We start from the raw sequence: 19,339 nt of genomic DNA on the forward strand, positions 1-19,339 counted from the left end.
CGATCCTGCTTTTATACCACGAGTTGACGAGACCCAGCAAGAACTCGTCGACTGGAACCTCGACAGCATCTTAGCGGCCTCTTACTGCGCGACAAGAACGATCAAGGAAGACTTTCTCGTGCGCCAAGCATGTTCACATATCCGACTCGCGGCGCTTGCCCTCTGTGCATTTCTCCGTCTAGCCATGGGATCAGTTGGACGTGATGTATCGCAGGATGTCTATGACGAAGCGCTGCAGCTGCAGTCGGATGCACTTGTTGGGACAGTCTATGAGGAAGTCGGTTTCTGGGCGCTTTTGACCATATGCTTCACCACCGGTCATTGCGAGAGCCAGCATATGCGCATTCTGAAGAGACTGCAGTTAGAGCAGTACATCGAGGATTGGTCAGTGCTCAGGGAAATGCTCGCTAAATACTTATACCCAGCGCGGCTGGTCGATAGCCGGGCATTTGCGCTGTGGGACGCTGTATGCAACAGTACTATTGCTCGGGATCCACACGTCGGTTTGGAGCAGCCTTCGCGGTATGCCAAAGGAATCACACATCCTACAACGGCGATAGGGACTGCGATCGCGGCAGAAGAAGGTTGAGTACAGGCGGCCGAATGCAGATTTCATAGCAACAATAGCTTGCTACTGCTCTGAGGCCAGGCTTAGCCGGCGTGTGCTCATACTATCTACGCGGACAGTACGCGGTCTTCCTTTCCAAGCACTCGGAACTGGCCAAGATCAGTCACTGGCGGGGCGGAACCAACACAACAGGCGGGACAAGGATGCTTAGCCTCGGACTGCCACTGCCATGTGATGATTCAGCAGAGCATCTGAGATGATCCTTGCGAATTACGCTATTTGGGCCTCGCAACGATCCCATGTGCGACCGGCACCAGCATGTCGTCGACCAGCATCTTTCCCGACCTTGGGACGAGGCGGAACGATATACCAACACTTGTTATCTGTCGTCCACGGGCTTGTGCCTGGGCATCCAGCGGCACTGACGCGTTAATAAAAGACTCGATGAGATCCTTTCACACCTGCACTGGCCACCTGACTCGCAAAACGATCAAAAGGAGCCCGGCAGATACGCGAGCGCTGTCGCGCGCGAGGCACGGATCGAATCAACGAATGAAGTGTCCATTCGACCAGTATTCATGCCCAGCACGAGCAAATTGCTTCGCAGACACATACCGACAAGAATCGCTTGCTCATGACGGCTACTCCAAAGCCTCACACGCTACACACGGGCACCGCCTCATCCGTGTCCGGAGAAGGACAGGCAGCGTCATCATCTCAGCTTGCGTTGCCGAATGGAGCCATTTTCAGCAAAATCATGTCTGGACACTGGCTAATCAATACAAGCTCAGGTGCCTGCTATTGTCAACGTACAACAATGAAACCACCTTATGGCAAAGCATGTGTCTGTAACCGCATACTGCACGAGCGAACACCGTCAAGTCCTGTCGAACCGATTTCCAAGACTGCAGACCATCGCAGCGACAGAGTTTCAGCGCGCCGGAGACACATGGGCGCACCCGTTGTTGGAAAACCTACAGCTCCTCATCTCGAATTAGGTCGGACTCCAAAATTGTCTCAGGAACGGGCGGTGCGGTGAATGCTATTCTATGCAAGCATAGGTACATTCTGCCAGCGTTGGCCAATCCCAATGCCTCGCCACTTCCCCGAGCCCCAGCTACCCGCCCGAGCCCCAGCAATACAGTGGATTATGGAATCCGCTGTTCCTAACAAAATCGCGTGGGGAAGCGATTTCCGGATCCCCGCAACCACCACCGACCGGGCAACCACTTCTATACTGCTGCTAGCCATAAAGCCAAAGTTTGTTAGCAAATCAGTGGTATAGCAAATTTAAAGGTATTGTTGGTTGCTATCTACTCAGGTCTAAGCGGATTACGACCTGCAGCCTTGTAACTACGTGATGCTATATATACTAGCTTATATTGGTCCCTTATTTGCTAACTAGCCTGCTGCTGCATATAATACTGCTGCTAAGTGAACTAATGGTGCTGTTGTTGCAGCACCTAGTAGTAAAGTAGCCGTCCTGTTGGCTGTATAAGCGACTATTGTTGTTGTTGTTGCTGCTAGTACTGGTAGTGTAGGCGCGACTTCCTAGGTAACGCGCTCCGCGCCACCAACTAAGAATGGATATAATATGTAATAGGTGGAAACAGCACGTAATCTCATTCAGGCCGATTCTATATTGGTATATCTACTGGGGCTCGGGCGGGTAGCTGGGGCTCGGGGAAGTGGCGAGGATCCCAATGGCGGGGAATGCATGCACCGATATGTAAGATCGCGATCAATAGGCGCTATTAATAGGCACCTTCATACACGCATCCGTCGATATTCTTGCTTTTCACTTCGAGTTTCAGTTATACCTGCAGGAACCCGTGCTATCCTGTTCATGGATATAGCACTCCTCTGTCGCACATCAGTACGACATACAAGACTGTCTTATGCCGGGGGTTGCTCTATATCGCGAGTCTACATCAATTCGAGACAGTGATGCTGCGTAGATCGAGAGAGTCTTTTGCCCTTTGGCTTTTGGATGCCCTCTTCCCGACGAGGCCTCGACGAGACGCGACGACTACTTGCAGAACGAGGGCTGTGTCCATAACTTTTCCTTTGGCCATATCTCTAGTGCAAAAGACGAGGATGTCCCAGCCATCTCAGCATTTGCAATGTCACTCCTGGTTGGAAGTAAAAATCAAACAATACTACCTTGGCTCTCTGCTGAAGGTCCGCCCATACACAAGACTGCCGTTGCTTGTCTTGTCGCGGATAAAAACGACAGCGGGCGTGGCGTGACTACTACACGACCCATCTCCGACGCCTACAAGTCAGAAGCATGATTCCGCGTACCAACCGGCCTCATTTTTGGCAGCGATTTTTGACCTCGCGAGTCGCGCCACCCATTCTTCTAGGACTCTTGATACCAACAAATTCCCAGCTACTAAGCCGCATAGTTCGTCCAGTGCACAACTAGCAGATACCTATCTCGGACAAACGACCAGCATCTATAACAAGGAGGCGTAAGCAGCTTACGGTATGAGGCTTTTCCTCTTCGAAGGGCACCTTCTTCCTTACCTGCCTCTAGCACCTATCTCGAGACTAGACTAGAGATAGGATTATTTGAGGGTGTATAGGTAGGTAGTATTTTAGTATATGTGTGTGTGTGTGTGTGTATGTAATTATCTAGGCCCGCCTAGTAGTACTTTTCGAATTATAGTCTAAATAGTACGTATCCTTATCGTCGTAGTATAGAGTAGCCTTCTATATAGCCGAGCGTATTCGGTTTTTAGATTATACTTAATTTTCCTAAACTAGGGCTATCGTTTAAGGAATAAAAAATAGTAATTAGTATATATAAAGTATTTATCTAGGTCGCTACTATAGCGGATTTTCGAATTTCGGTCTAGATATTACGTATTCTTTCTTCGAAAAAAAATTCGAGGCGCTTTATCTATATACGCTTACTAAATCCCGATAGAAACGGATTAGACTAGTAACAAAGGGTATTATATAGTCTATGCGGGTATAACAGGCGAATAATATTAGAGACGTTAATATTTAAGACGTCGACGTAGAATCTAAGAAGAGCGCGAGAGAGGGCGCGACTAAATATATCGGAGGTTTGCCGCGGCTCGGCGGGACGGCCCGAGCCGGCTTTTATGTGTCTTAGGCATGTAAATAGTCTTAGCCTGTAACACTACCCCCCCCTTTAAATCGTCGCTCCGTAGACAATGTCCTTGCGTCTTCTATGTCTATTTATCCTTCTATAATCCTTCTTTTAGTCGCTATACCGCTATAGGACTAGCGAGATTAGCGCTCCGCGGCACCTAGGAACTATTAGTATTAGTCTTAGCCGCATTAGCTTTATTATTGACTTTAGTAGTAGTGTTACCGTTATCGGAACGGCCGGTGCAATAACGCTTATCGTTATTAGCGCTTCTATTAACGGTTACCTGTTTAGAAGCTAGCGCCTAAGCTAAGGTTCTTTTTTCCTAAGGTGCTATTACTTAACTCTAAGCCTCTACGAGTAGAGCTATAGGCCCTATACTTTTACTATCCGTAGTTACTAGCAGTAGCGGAATAGTTACGAGGGCTGTCGTAGAGCTTGCTATTAGCCCTTTAAGGCGAGTGCTTCGCTGCGGCGTCGTAGCAATAGGCTAAGTAGAAGATAATATTAAAATCACTTCGGCCTGCTGTAGTTGCTCTAGCCCTAGTCTTAGTAGCTGCAATCTACGCGCGTTCTTATTCGGGATCTAACCCCTAGGAGGAAGGAAGCCGACCGGTTTATACTTCGTAGGGTTGTTGTAGTAGAAGTCTGCGATAGAGGCGGCGGTAGTGCCTAGAATATCGCTAGCGGGCGCCTAAGTTGCCTTATTATAACTATATCTAACCTACTTTACTTTGTACTAAAGTCGCTCTTTCTTACTACCCCTCGGTGCTCTTCTACGCGGTAAGCGTATCTCGCTATCTATAATTTCTTCTACTTTAAAGTGTTCCTCTTCTTTATCGTCGCGGGTAACAATAATTAGCGGCAGTAGAGGCGCATTCTAGTTAGGTATAGGATTAGTCGCGGCCGGGCGAAGGAGGTCGGAATAGAAGGCATTCGCGAGACTAATATAGGCGCTCTCGCTAAAGTCGAGTCTGTAAGTATTAGCTAGCAAGACCTCTAAGATTGCATATAGGCCGGCCTATTTGTTATCGAGCTTCTTCGCTAGTCGCTCTATCTTCTAGTTCTTAGTATTAATAAACACTTTGTCGCCGACGTAGTATTCTAGTATAGGTTGCTAATGCGCGTTCGTATTATCGGTATACGTAGCTTGCGCGAGTTATATATTCTCGCGGACCTACTCCTTAAGGGATTCTATTTGCTTAGCGAATTTATTAGCTTTGAGTGCGTTAATGCGTTGCTTAGCAGGCATAAGCCGCATAGGTTTCGTAAAATTAGCAGTAGTCGATCTTAGGTTGCGTCCGGTCTCTATATAGAACGGAGAGACTCCTATTGTTTCCGAGACATAGTCGTTAAGTGCAAACTCAGCTATAGGGACCTAGTTAACCTAGTTATCCTACATATAGTTCACATACGCTCTTAAGTACTGTTCTACTAACTTATTAGTGTTTTCGCTCTGTCTATTAGTTTCCGGGTAGAAGGCTAAGGACATAGTTCTCTCGATGCCTAGAAGTTAGTAGAGTCTTCTCTAGAATGCCGAAATCTACTAAGAACCTCGATCGGAAGTGATTAACAATAGCAGTCTATAATAGCAGTAAATATACCGCAAGTAGACGTACGCAATATATTTAGCTTCTATCGATAATACCGGTATTACGTACTTCCGTTTTCCTAGTCGATTCGTTACTATTAGTATATTCTTATACGTTTGCTTGTCGAGCCTGCTCTATAACGGTAGTAGTTCTACTACAAAGTCTATAGCAACATTATCCTACAATTTAAAAGGAATTAGCATAGGTTAAAGGAGTCTATAGTACTATATAGTGTCGGGTTTAGCTCGTCGATATATATAACAGTTACGGAGGAATCTCCGAACGGAACTAGACATTCCTAGCTAGATATAGTCTCTTATTAACAGGTTAAGTGTCTTCGCACGCCTAGGATGTCCTATAGAGGGTGCTTTATATACTATCTAGATAACTCGAGTACGGACCTTATTCTCCTCGCTAGCTAGAAGGAACAAGCAGTACTTATTGTAGCGATTCTTAACGTATATCAAGCCTCCTACCTCGGTAGCATCTTAGAGTCTAATCTTATGTCTTCGGAGGTACGGACATAGCTTAGATAAAGACAATTAGGTTACCGCTTCGAGTACTTCTAGGTCTTTAGCGTAAAGCGCTCGAATATTATCTTCTAGTGTTCTCTAATCTTCGACTAGTTCTTCGGTGTTCGTAATAATGCTAGAGGACATATATAGGATCTTATCGGGACTAAGGATAGTCTATCGTTGTGCTAGTACTCGCGGATCGTTATTTCCTTACGGGAGGTCTTGCGAGCGTCGAGTAAGTGCATCGGGCTTAGTCCCTTATACGCCTAGTCGGTAGATTACCTTAAAATTGAATTGCGAGAGGAATTCTGCCTAGCGGGCTTAACGCCTATTCAGTTCCTTAGTAGTTATAAAGTACTTAAGGTTCTTATAATCGGAGTAGACTAATGTCGGTTTGTCTTCTTCTAAATCATTATTATATTCGCTAGCTATTAGCTCGGGTCTCTACTCCTCGAATGCTCTTATAATAGCTATTAGTTCCTTATTGTAGATGTCGTAATTACACTCGGCCGGAGACATCTTATATAAAAGGAATGCTATAGGCCTAAGCAGGCCGTTATCTCCTCGTTATAAGAGTACGGCTACCGTAACATAGTCCGATGCATCGGTCTTAAGAATAGTCTCCTTTCCTAGATTGAAGTGTACTAATGTCGGTGCCTCTATAAACGCTTTCTTAAGCCCTTTAAAGGCCTCTCTACATACATCATTCTATTCCTAAGTAACGGATAGGTCTTTAGTACGAGTAAGTCTTACTAGGGGCGCTACGATCTTTAAGAAGTTTCGAATAAATCTCCTATAGAAGTTAGCGAATCCTAGGAAGGACTAAATATCCTTAACGTTGCGAGGTTCTTACTAGTCTTATACGGCAGTTACCTTTTCTTTGTCTATCTTGATACCGTTAGCACCGATAATTAGTCCTAGGTACTTAGTCTTATAGACGTAGAATTCGTACTTATTAATGTCGAGTTGCAAGCCGGCGGCACTAAGCTTTTCTAGAACTTTCTAAACATGTTCTATATGTTCCTTATACGTGTCGCTAAAGATAAGCAGGTTATCGAGATAAGCAGATACGAAGTCGTCTAAGAATTCACGCAAGGAGTCGTTAATATAGGACTAGAAAGTTCTAGGAGCGTTACAAAGACTAAAAGGTATAACTATATACTCGAACTGTCTATAGCGGGTTGTAAAGGCGGTCTTCTACTTATCTCCTTATGCGATTCGTATTCGGTTGAAAGCTGCGATTATATTAAGTTTAGTAAACTATTTCTTGCTAGAGATCCTGTTTAAAGTCTCCTATACTAGCGGGATCGGGTACCGAGATTTAATAGTAATCTCGTTTAGCGCTCGATAGTCAATATAGATACGAAGGCTACTACTAGGCTTCCGTACAATTAGTACTAGAGAGGCCGCTAGGGAGTTACTTCGTTAGATGTTACCTTTTTCGAGTTGCTTATCTACCTACTTCTTTACAACTTCGTTTTTACTTACGGACATATTATAAGGTCGTTTCTTAGGAGGAAGAAGTCCTTATCGGATCTTAATTTCGTAATTAATACCCGGTCGTAGTAGTAGCAGTTCGTTAGCGGTATAACGAGAGAATATATGTTCCTACCGATAATAGACTTCTAGCAGATACTGCTTAGGGTCTTGATTCTTATCTTTTCCCTTTATAAACTGCTCCTTATCGGCGGCTGTTATAGCGTATATAAACATCTTACCGGCTTTCGCGTTGTCGACTGTCTTCGCTACTAAAGTGTATACGTATATAGCGTATACGAACGCGGCGTTCTTACTTCGTATAGGTCTTGCGGTTATAGAGTGTACTAACAACGAGTAGGCCGTAAACGGGTCTACCGGGGTTTTCGTTATATGTGTCTCAACCGAATTAATATAGATCGTATCGACAATCGCGCCCTTCTAGCGCGCATATATGCTAAATGCTCTTAGTCTAACTTCCTCAATCTTAGGCGGTGCTTTAATGCCTATCTATATAGGGCTAGGTTCTTAATAATTACCTATTAACTTCGTAGGAAGCGCTTTTCGCTTTATCGGGATGCTTAATCCTACTAATAGACGCTTGCCTACGAAGTAATCGTTATATCTCGGATCTCGAAGGATAACTACTCCTTCCTCGTATTTCTTCGTTAGTTAGTGCTTGTTATGCTATGTTCGTCTAAGCGTAATGTCGTAGTCGATGTCGGCTACCTAGCATCGTAACAATTCCTTATACCTACGAAGTTCGAATTCGAACTTAGCTATATAGGTAATAAGGAACGATAAGGTGCTTCTATCGGCTAGACTTACTACTATTAGGTGCTAGAGGCGTTTTATTAGGAGGTTATTCTTATACGCAAATAAGGAGTTAACGTATTCTGTATTTAATCTATCGTCTAAATGTGTTTCTATATCTATGCCTTATGCCTTGCCTTGTATTACTATATAGTCTCCAATTTTAGGGAGTTCTAACGGATCTATAGGTTCTTACACTATAGCAGATAATGCTAGTAATACGGATAGTACAGATATCGTTTCCTCTTTAAGTCTACTACTTGTTGCGCTTAAGTAGCGGACTGCGCATTTCCCGCCTCTACTTCGGTAATAGTACTAGCAGCCGCGGCGGGCATCTTCGGTATTGTATAATCCTTTAGAGGGCAGTCCGAGCTGTTCTTTATATAACCCTTCTCTTAGCACTTTAAGCACTTGCTATCCTTTATTAAGGCGACGCGATAGTCCTTTGTAAGGGCGGGCAAGTCCTTATACTTGCTAGGACGAGAGTCGAACGGCTTCTTGCTATTAGTAGTAACTGCGGTACTAGTAGCGGCTCTAGCGCTCGCACTAGCAGTAGCGGCCGTAGAGTTCTTCGGGTTAGCTGCGTTCGGTATACGGGTTGCTAGCTTCTTATAGGTTTCCTTATACTAGTCGAACTACTATTCTAAGACCTAGCACTTCTTAATAATCTTACGGAGCTTCTTTAGAACATCGCCGGTAATGAACTTGTCGGCGTATGCTTCGTTAAGCTTAGCGATAAAGAGAGGGATCTCTGTCTTCTCCTTTATATCGATATAGGCACGATCTATCTAATATTTAGTATAGAAGGTCGAGAAGCGCTCGTTGTCCTACTACTTTAAAGTAAAGAAGCTATTATATACTTTACTATCCTTATTCGTAATACCGTAGTTAATGCGTAAGAACTTTATTATGCTAGCGATAGAGGGAAATAGTTTAATAGCTTCCTTCTTAAGCTTCGAAGGGACGCGTATCTTTAAGGCAATCTAGACCTTTCCTCTAGTTAAGTTGTGTATATAGCGTAAGCAGGAGTCCTTGTCTCGGAAGGTTATAGCATCGAGTTTATTCTCTACCTACAACTCCTATTGCTCGTAAGTAATCTTGCTATTATTAGAGAACTTGTCGACACTAATATCCTTCCTACTGCTATACGACTTCGAGCTTAACTTAAGGGTCTTGTCGTAATAAACCAAGCCCTTATCTGCTTTCTTATGCTTCTTGTAAGCTTCTAACCCGGAGTCGGAATCGCTGTTAGAGGACTTAGCTTCATCGTCCGACTCGTTACTAGAGTCTAAACTGTCTAAAGAGTCGTCGGAGGAAGACGGGTTATCGTTAGAAAGCACAATAGCTTTCTTCTTCTTATCTGTCTTCTTCTTCTTACTATCTAACTTCTTGTTATCCGACTTCTTGTTATCTAGGTTCTTATTGTTAGGCTTCTCACTATCGCGCTACTAGCGGCGGCGCTCTATCGACAACGAAGAGGCTAAGCGATCCTTATCTAGTATTCCGCGCGTATCGGTACGGCTACGGCGAGCTTCTTCTAACTAGACCTTTAAGTCCTTAATCTCTTTCGCGTAAGCCGCATTAAGCGCGTTAAGGTCTTCTTAGCTAAATGCTCCTTCTGCCTTCTGCTTAGCTTTAGTAAGCTATGCTTTATACTCCTTAACGTATTATTAGTACTTCGACAATTTCTTCTTTAACTCTTAACTTAACTTGTCTTTAGTCTAGAGTTTCTAATCCTGCTTCCGGTGCGCATTTATTATGGCGTCGTACAGGTTCTAGAGGTTCTTAATCTTCTTCTAATTAAGTATATTAGCTTTATCTAGAGCCTAGGTCTATAGAAGGGATCGCTTAAAGTCGTAGCTAATAATGTAAAGTAGGGCGTGTAGTGCCTCTACGTACGACTTAGTATTAAACTACTTCTTTAAGTCTTCGGCTGTTATGTTCTACAAGTCGTCGTACTTAATATATACTATACGGACTTCCTTTTCCGTAGAGCTATTATCCGTCTCTTCGTCTAGAAGCGGCACGTTAATCTAATAGGTCTTGTCCACTTCCGTAATGTCTTCCGCGCGACTTAGTTCTATAAGATTAAAGCGAGGACTAAGTTCGGCATTCTCGTCGATGCTAGGTAGCTTGCCTACAATTTCTTACTCTTTCTATTCGTACTAGTTATTCGACTACGTGTCGAGTGTTTGTAAGTCGCGTCGGTTACTAAACAGCTATTCTAGAAGGATCGAGTGCCGCGATAGGCTAACGCGGGCGCTATACTCGCGCGCTATATCGGTTATAAACTAATACGTTACTCGAGGCCGAGGTGTTAGTAAGTCTTTCTACGGTGTCGGATATGTCTTCTATCTAAGAGACTAAGGTGTATAAAAGTCTGAGATACTTATCTCCGTTTCTTCGAGGTCGCTAGACCTACTGTCGGTTCTACTACGCGCCGTAATCGCTTAAGAATAGGCAGCCTTGCGCTGTACTATAACTGCGATAATGCACGTTGTTCGGCGCTCGTTATAGCGCTCTGTTTGTTAGTTGTCGGTGCTATTATAGCGCTCTAGTTCTGCTTATCGTAAGCTAGTTAGCGTTGTTATAACGCGTTAGATGTTTTAAACGGTCGATGTAGTATAACGGGCGAACAATATTAGAGACGTTAATATTTAAGACGTCGACGTAGAATCTAAGAAGAGCGCAAGAGAGGGCGCGACTAAATACATCGGAGGTTTGCCGCGGCTCGGCGGGACGGCCCGAGCCGGCTTTCATATGTCTTAGGCATATGAATAGTCTTAGCCTATAACAGCGGGAGCTTATTTCTATAGTAGCTTATAGTAGCTAAGTTGTTATATAGATACGTAGCTATACTAACAACCCTTTGTTACTAGTCTAAGTAGAGATAGCTCTAGTACGGAAAACATACACTACTATAGAGGTCTTTGTTTTCCCTATTTCTATAGACAGGTCCTTAGCTTGTTTTTCCCTATAGTAGTAGGTTTTTTTACGAGCCTCGTACTTACTTATTTATATTAAGACTAGCCCTTCGCGCCCTATAGGAGTAGTGCTAGTTATCGCTTAGGGGCCTAGGCCTACCTCTATTTAGGCTTACGGGATAAAGATTTACGTTACGGAAACTTTTATTAAGCTTTAACTAGACTTTTACGATATTTTAACGGTACCTAACTAATTCTTCTCCTATAAGCCTAAGAACAAACCGGGCTAAACAGCCTATAGAATATAGCTGTTTGCCCTCGAAGGCTATAACTCGATAGTAATACGACTTTATAGTCTATATAGCACTTAGAGATCGCTTAGAAGAAGGTATATAAGAGCCTTAACTATATAGTCTATATCGAGCCTGTATACTACTACTATAGGAGACCTTCTAAGCTAGACTAAATTGCGACAAAAGTCTTAGTATTTGCCCTCGAGGCTAACAAACTAGGAATAATAGGTATAGCCTAAAAGCTATATATCTAGAGGGCCGAGAGATAAGCTTATAGAAGGGCCTCCTTATCTTCGATATAGGTAGGCATTAGGTATCGTAGCCTCCTAGCCTCGGAGCCGCTAAAATCTAGTATTTTATTCGACTTTATATAGATAACTAGCCTTAGTATATAGAAGATTAACACTATAGTTCTCGTATTAGCGGATGCTTTGTATAGGAATATATTATCTTCTTATTAAGGCGCAGGACCCTTTTTCTAGGTTTGTCTCTCTAGAAAATAGTTGTAATACTATAGAGGAAAATATCTAAATCTAATGCGGGCAATTATATAGGAGACGCCCGGTTTGGTTTCAGGCGCTCCGCTGTAGGCTTCGCTTAGACCGCTAACATAGATATAGTATAGTGTCTATATATTGTAAGCACTCATTGACACGGAAGGAAGAAACACGAGTTAGCAGGTCCAAGCAGCCTACAAGCGGGGCGCCTAAAAGGAGGTAGGTCTGGGCCTTGCTTTGGGGTGTCTAGCTCGTTCCAGACCTCCGCCAGTTTGCGTCCCCCAAGCGCCCCAATTTCCAGTCAGTATTCTGCGAGCGACGACTGAAGGCACAGATAGCCGGGAAGCGAGGTCAGGTCCGCCGTATGCCAGTCCTCCTTGTCAGCAACGCCAAGCCAACGTGGTTGATGGAAAGTGTCCTGACTCAGCAAATTTTGACATGGTCATGGAAAGATCTCAGCCTGAGGCCAAGATGATATTGTTGCAAAGTGATACGCTCATAGTCATAATGCTTGTCCATGCCTTATTCATCGTTTCCCATCAACATGATGCTGGGAGAGCAAAGTGCCCTTTAGTTGAAAAGGGTTTCCGGTGCCAGGTCATCTTCGTCTGTCGTTCTCGTTCACTGGCGACCGCAAGATCCAACGTGTGGTCGATCCCTCATTCGACATATATCCAAGGCATTCTCAAACTTCTGGTAGCTATCCTTTACTTTCTCTACAACAAGGACGACCATGACAAGCATTGCTGGAGAATTCTGCACGGAAAGGGAGACTGAGCTGCAATTAGCATTCCTATCAAAACTTGAAGTGTATGTTCGATGGTTGATTGAGTGTCTACGGAAGAAGCGAGAAGTCGCTAAATAGGGTGCCGCGTGTGCACGGTCCAAGCCACAGGACCCTGTGTTTCAAGTCACCCCCTCGTGCACATGCAAGGCACGTAGGTGAGTACAAAGTCGCTTAAATCAAACAAAGAGGTATCAGTCAATAGCCCAGGCTTCTTGCCCTTACAATGGCCATTTAGTCAGTCAATAGCCCAGGCTTCTTGCCCTTACAATGGCCATTCAGTTCAGTCAGCAACCCAGGCTTCTTGCCCTTCATTGGTTGTTCAGTCAATTCAGTCAGCAACCCAGGCATTATGCCCTTCATTGGTTGTTCAGTCAGTTAATCAGCAACCCAGGCATTATGCCCTTCATTGGTTGTTCAGTCAATCAGCAACCCAGGCATTATGCCCTTCATTGGTTGTTCAGTCAGTCAGTAGCCCAGGCATCTTGCCCTTAGATGGCCATTCAGTCAGTCAATCCGCCGCACCCCCTGCATCCAGCAGGTTTAAGTGTTGATTGCGGTTCAGTCAGTAGCCACGACACCCCCTGCTTCTTGCAGGTGGGTGCTTAAAGCAGCCGTTCAGTCGTGGTTCAGTCGTGTCAGGTTCAGTCGTATCAGGTTCAGTCGGTTCAGGTTCAGTCGGTTCAGGTTCAGTCGGTTCAGGTTCAGTCGGTTCAGAAGGCCCAGCTCTTGCTAGTTGCTGGCTCCGAACCAGGTCGAGGGTCGTTGAATGGTATCGCAACAGCCAGATTGGCGGCTTGTTGGTTGAGATTCTTGTACCAGTCAGGCGCCAGTTTAGGGTTCTTCTTGAAGCAGGTTGGACCATGCTTCTTCTTGCGCAGAAGGGCCTTAATGTCGACGCTCCAGAGGGGATAGTTGGTAGGTGTCAATTTGCGAATGCCGCCAGTCGCGACAGTCGCGGTCGAGTCGGAAACGGCCATCTTGGCTGTTCAATTGTCGGTCGGGTCTTGTTCGCACCCCCTGCTTTGCGCAGGAGGGTGTTTAGTCTTGATCAGGTCTGCGGTAGCAGTCGAGGGCTCATAACCACTTGAAGTGTATGTTCGATGGTTGATTGAGTGTCTACGGAAGAAGCGAGAAGTCGCTAAATAGGGTGCCGCGTGTGCACGGTCCAAGCCACAGGACCCTGTGTTTCAAGTTCAAATTTGTAATATGGGGACCTTGATCGCCCAGACTTGAGGGTGGAGAATGATGTTCAATCTCGCAGCACAAGTGCTTGGGGTATCTCGGCATGCGCAGCGATCACTTCAGCCTTCCATCACGATGAAGATCTTTGCAGGCTTGGGAATGCTTCGAGATGCAGGTCAGTCTTGCTCCTCAAGGGGAATGGCATACGATTATCGAACTCTGACTGCGTCCTTCGATGTTCGCGAGAAACATCACGGAACGGTGACTACCAGCTTCGTGGCAGACACGCCTTTGCTCATGATGTCCACGGCATGCTGAATCTTCTCGAGCCCATCTCCAACAATCTTTGGCTCAGGCTTGCACTTTAGTAGACCCCTCTCCAGTGCGGGAGTGACCCATTCACCCCAGACCTTCTCTCCGACATCGTTTGGCTCCCACTCATCTCCCCAACCGAACTGCAATCTCAGTTTCGAATGCGGCAACAAATCCGCAGTGAATCGACAGAAAGTCATCCTGACACCCTTCGGCAAATCCTCAGCATTCGGAATCCAAGGCAGATTCGGAGGCACCACAGTCCCAACAACCCGACTCTTCTCATCTTTGCCGAGCACGTCCGCGATCTTCGCACACTTGGTCAAAGTCGGAACATCAATGACCGCACAGAACACGCCTGCGAAGTGCTTCCCAGACTTCTTTAACCCTTCCAAAATCACCCCAACAACATCCTCCCTCTTGTAATCAAACACTCCACCATCAACCCCAACCTCCTCCTTCAAGTAGTTGTGATTATGTTCAGAAGCTGTAGCTGCAACTTCAAATCCCGCGGCTTTCTACATCTGAATCGCGCAGGATCCCACCACTGAAGCTCCTCCCCATACCAGCACCACTTTCACGTTCTTCTTCCCTGCTTCGAGAGATGGATACTCCAATCCCATCTCCCGAGGATGGAAAAGTGCCGTAGCAGCCGTGCCCAAACATGCGGGCAACACGACACCCTTCTCATACGGAATGTTTGCAGGCAACTTTGCTACCATGCCTACATCTGCTGCGCAGTATTCTTGGAAGGCTCCTGATTCGACTGCTGCGATGACTTGATCGCCGGCTTTGAATTTCTTGATGTCAGAGCCAACTGAGACTGCTTCGCCTGCTAAATCGCATCCGATGATTCCTGGGAAGTTTTCTTGGATTACGCCTGCGGATTGGATTATGGCGTCGCAGGGATTGATCGCTACGGCGCGTGCACGGATGAGGACCTCGTAGGCTTGCACAGTAGGAATCGGAGCGGAATCGACTTTGAAGGGGTAGCCTTTCCGTTCCATGAGGAAGGCTGCATGGTTGGTGATGGAAGACATGATTGTGTGTAGTTGCTACCTTACGTTTCAGCAGCTTCAGAAATCGAAAGACCCAAACTCGCCTTACATGTCATTCCGTCTTCAATCTTGGCATGTCTATCAATGCCGCTGTTCGTTTCCATATCTTCGTCTTCAATGTCAATTGTCAGAAATCTTCCGATCCGGCTTTAGGAAGGATGAGAGACATGAAGGTGGATCTCTGCATCCTTCAAGTACGACGCGAGGTTAGCATATTTCCTGATCTGGAGGTGCCTAGATGATGATCCTTGGGCCTGACTAACAAGTTCTTGCGTTCAGAAGGTGCTTCTCAGTCTCTGCTTCGTACCATGCACGCGTGCCGAATCTGCTGCTTTCACTCCCATGTCATAGCGTTGCTTCTTGGTGTCCTTCATCCTGGACTGAAGTTGCTTCGAAGGCCGGTACATCAGAACGTGTTTTGTGTTCGAGTGTCTATTCATCGTCTTCTATCTGTGCTCGCGAGTTCAGGCGATAGCGCACGAACACTCCTCGAAACCCGCCATCGTATGTACATGACTCTTGTCTCCTAATTCCTTTCCAAGACGGGGTTCACTGACCCTGCAGTGCGCCAAACAATGCTACCATGCCTCACAACGCCTCGCCATCAATATGCATGATGTGGTATCCAGGTATCCAAGAAAGCCAGAGATGTACAAAGCACAACAATTCAGCGTCATGCGTCTTCAGGCCCTTTTTCGTGTTTGATTGGGTGGTGCAAGATTCCTCTCAAACACATTCTGCCCGTGCCCTCCTCTTCCAGCCTCTTCCCACCTTCGCCGTTCTCCCATTGCCCGAGCCATCTTCGCCACAGCGCGCCAGAAAACCCGGAGTTGTAGTAGAATGAGCTTCCAAGAAGGTTGTGTTCACCCCACCCGAATGGTGAGTCCCAGGTATTGGTTGGATAGTTGAAGACTTGGTTCATGTATGCTAGATCCCAATCTCGATCGAAGAAGACGGGGTGAGGCACGTAGACTGCTTTCAATCCATGGTGCATTGCGACAGTCGGTGGCCACATCTCAGGGAACATGGTGTGCTTCATCAACCAGACTTCCTTATGCATTATATCAAGGAGGCGTTTCGAAAGGCGAGCAGCAGTAATGATAGCGGCTCTTCGTGGAGGCGGTGGGAATGTGCGGTTGTAGCCCGAAATATCCCAGCTGAACACCCAGTTCGTCAGAGAAGGGTCGAAGATCGGATTGAAAGTGAGGAGGTCTGCGTCCTCGCCGACTCCCCATTCATAGTTGTCTGCTTCATAGGTGGTGGGAGGTAGGACTTCAGGCCGTGGTTCGAGCATGCCCATGTTCTTGAAGTCTTGTACAGGGCCCCAAATCGGAACAGGTCCACTCTGCTCAACATTGTTTTTCTCCGTGTCGGTGGTGGCGGTTTCCTGCTCGACGAAGTTGGTGAAGTTCTGCCAAGAGCCGTGATATTTGGGAATGTAGAAGCGTCGCGCTCGCTCCCACATGCCCTTTCGAGGCTGCATTTTGGCCCACTCACCAATCTTGTCGTTGAAGTCGTAGTAGTGACCAGAGTATCGAATGTCCATTTCCCAGTTCCAGAAGTGGTCATATTGGGGATGCTGCTGGGCAAACCATTGTAGCGCGAAGTGTGCGCTTCTGTATACACCATGCAGCTTGCTTCCTGCCATGTTGGCAAAGTTGTCCGGGAAGGGGTCCGGGTAGTACAGCTCCATCTGCTTCTCGGACCACAGAGTGGTGATGTTCCAGAACTCGCGAGGCACGTTGTCTTGTAGAGTCTGCTGGTAGACAGCTTTGTCCGCCCAGATTGGATTGCTGTTGTTCTTGACATGGACGAGAAGGTGCACATCATACTCAGCGCCCGACTTAAGCGCCAGCTCAGCAATCATAGCACGAAGGGCATAGATCTGATGTGTGCCGTACTCGAATCCTGTCCAGCTTCGCAGCACGTATGCCTGGCGCGGCACACGCTTCTTTCCACTCGTCTGGTCTTCTGCAAAGCGAGCCTTGTTTTTCTCTGCGCACCTTTGCTGAGCAGATCCCCAGTCTGTGCTGTTGTCATAGCTCACGAAGCCCATCTTGGCGAAAGCCTTTTCACTACCAGCATGTTCCGACACAATACCCGGTCCCAGGCCAGCATGTGTCTCATTGTAGCCATATCCGTAAGGACCATATCGGCCAAATCGCTCGAAGCAAAGCTCGTCCTTCAGTCCAAGCAGCTTATAGTCTCCATAGAATGGCTCAGACATGTGTTGTGGGATGCCAGGGTAGGCATGGACGTCGGGCACCACTATTTTCTCGGCTTCATGCAGGTAGCACGTATGCACGGGTTGATGCTGCGACAAATAGTGTTGCGAGGTGTAGTCTGGGTATGGGCTGAAGCTGAAAGGCTCCATGGGCGGAGCGCTGTTGTGCACACTTTCCTGACTGATGGAAGTGGTCGGCTCTGTCTTGTTGTACCCGTTCTCTGGCTGCCATTGTGCATATGAGACCAGTGTCCGTATTCCATTGTACACTCCATTCAGTCGATTATAATGCATCCAATAGTATGGCACCGGCTTATCCTTCTCTTTTCGTAGTTTCGCTCTGCGATGATGGTAGCGTCCGCCTCCTATTAGCGCTATCACGAGTAGGCCTACGACGGCCAGCACGATGCTCTTCGTGAGCGACAATCGACCCAGGCGACATTTTCGTCTCGTTCCGTCGCGCCAGGGGATGCCATTCTGCGACCAATCCCGCTGGATGGCGTTGAGACTGTCGACAGATAACGAGGGGAGTTGTTGGTAGGAGAAGGACGGATGGTGGAACAGACGCAGAGGATTCAGGTGGCGCAGTGGCCGCATAATGCTACTGCGAATGGCCGGCAGAGGTGCGCCGTCGTCGCGGCCGGCGAATTCTGCATCAGACGAGCGGCTGCTCTCTGAGTGCCAGTCCTTGCTTTCCTCCAGCTTGGCTTGGCACGAGCTGGGCTGGGCTGGGCTGGGCAGCAAAGGCTGTGATTGTGATTGTGCCTTCGCGTTACACTGCCGGCGGGCACGGCGTCCGGGTGCGGGTACGCGTGCGATGTCGATGTCGATGTGGATGTGGTGTGGGATGTGTAGCGATGCTTCGACGGAGATACACAGAGAGGGGGAGGGAGAAGAGGGGGAGGAGGACGGCGATGATATGGTGTGCTACAACTACAAGAATCCAAAACAGTGGGATGGCATGGTGTCGCGAGAAGAACGGCGCAAATTGCCTCTGCGATTGCGTAGGCGATAAGGACGGGAGCGGAGCGGAGCGGAGCGGAGCACCGCCGCTGGGGCTCGGGGGTGGGGTGGGATGCGGCAAAAGTCAACCGAACTCAGTTCCACGTGTCAGATCGATCTTACTAGCAGATCGCGTCCCCTAGGCAGCATCAAACGGTTAGACTAAGCGTTAATTGAAATTAAATAGGCTTCAATTAATACTATAATTAACACTACCTAGTTAAATTAATACTATAGTTAATACTATAACTAAAACGCTATACCTAGGCCGGGCTATACTAGATACTACTAGTAAGGTAATACTTATACCTAGTAGTAATAGCCTATATAGATCGACTTTCCCTATAGCGCTAAGTAATAGAATTATTACCTATTAAAAATATCGACGTCGTAGGTATAATTAATATCTAGAGGTAAATTAGGTTAGCTACTACTACTATCGTATACCTATATATCGTAATAGTTATCTATCTCTATTTCGAGACTAAATAAGAATATTAGCGATTACTACTTTTATATTCTATTAGGACTAAAGAGATTATACGTAATTAGTATATAACTAGGCTCGAGTAAAGCTAGGGTCTTAATGCCTTAGGCAGGGCTTAGCGCTTAGTAATAGGCTAACTTGCCCGCCTTCCTCCCTCTCCTCCTAGCTCTTTATCGAATACTACTTATATCTACTACTACCCTATCTACCTACTAATATAACCCTTCTTATATAGTATTCGATCCGCCCTTTAAGGGTAGTAGCTAGATAGTCCTTATTTTAAGCTTTTAGCGGTATAGCCCCGAAAACCGTTAATCTAACTATATTACGCCTAAAGAACGGGACCTATACGTACTATTCTATTAAAACAACCGTACTAATTATTAAGTAAGGCCTTCTATATAGCCTATTATACCGAGTTAATCGTACTAGACCGATATCGACTAGTTCCGCTATATCTTTACTATAAGGGGCTATAATACATTATT

General features: G+C 46.3%; 3 protein-coding genes across 3 annotated transcripts; 1 reads left to right on the forward strand and 2 right to left on the reverse strand.

Annotated features, from left to right (window-relative positions):
* The first annotated feature begins 781 nt into the window (after positions 1-781).
* On the forward strand, positions 782-1,997 carry MYCFIDRAFT_211360 (uncharacterized protein). The gene has a single exon (XM_007928511.1). The coding sequence runs from the start codon at positions 887-889 to the stop codon at positions 1,418-1,420; it is 534 nt and encodes a 177-aa protein (XP_007926702.1). The 5' UTR covers positions 782-886; the 3' UTR covers positions 1,421-1,997.
* Positions 1,998-14,019: 12,022 nt separating this feature from the next.
* Positions 14,020-15,120, reverse strand: MYCFIDRAFT_188491 (uncharacterized protein; the record flags this gene model as incomplete). The annotated part of the gene is made up of 3 exons (XM_007928512.1): positions 14,020-14,223; positions 14,287-14,598; positions 14,662-15,120. The coding sequence occupies 3 exons, from the start codon at positions 15,118-15,120 to the stop codon at positions 14,020-14,022; spliced, it is 975 nt and encodes a 324-aa protein (XP_007926703.1).
* Positions 15,121-15,560: 440 nt separating this feature from the next.
* On the reverse strand, positions 15,561-18,298 carry MYCFIDRAFT_52192 (uncharacterized protein). Its single transcript, XM_007927669.1, has one exon. It carries the CDS (start codon positions 17,957-17,959, stop codon positions 15,812-15,814), a length of 2,148 nt encoding a protein of 715 aa, XP_007925860.1. The 5' UTR covers positions 17,960-18,298; the 3' UTR covers positions 15,561-15,811.
* Between the last annotated feature and the right edge of the window lie 1,041 nt (positions 18,299-19,339).

Source organism: Pseudocercospora fijiensis, assembly GCF_000340215.1.
Source record: "Pseudocercospora fijiensis CIRAD86 unplaced genomic scaffold MYCFIscaffold_4, whole genome shotgun sequence".
NCBI classification, from domain to species: Eukaryota; Fungi; Ascomycota; class Dothideomycetes; order Mycosphaerellales; family Mycosphaerellaceae; genus Pseudocercospora; species Pseudocercospora fijiensis.

Coding starts and splice junctions, on each gene's coding strand:
- MYCFIDRAFT_211360 (XM_007928511.1), top strand. CDS start 887: ATGTCGTCGACCAGCATCTTTCCCGACCTTGGGACGAGGCGGAACGAT.
- MYCFIDRAFT_52192 (XM_007927669.1), bottom strand. CDS start 17,959: ATGCGGCCACTGCGCCACCTGAATCCTCTGCGTCTGTTCCACCATCCG.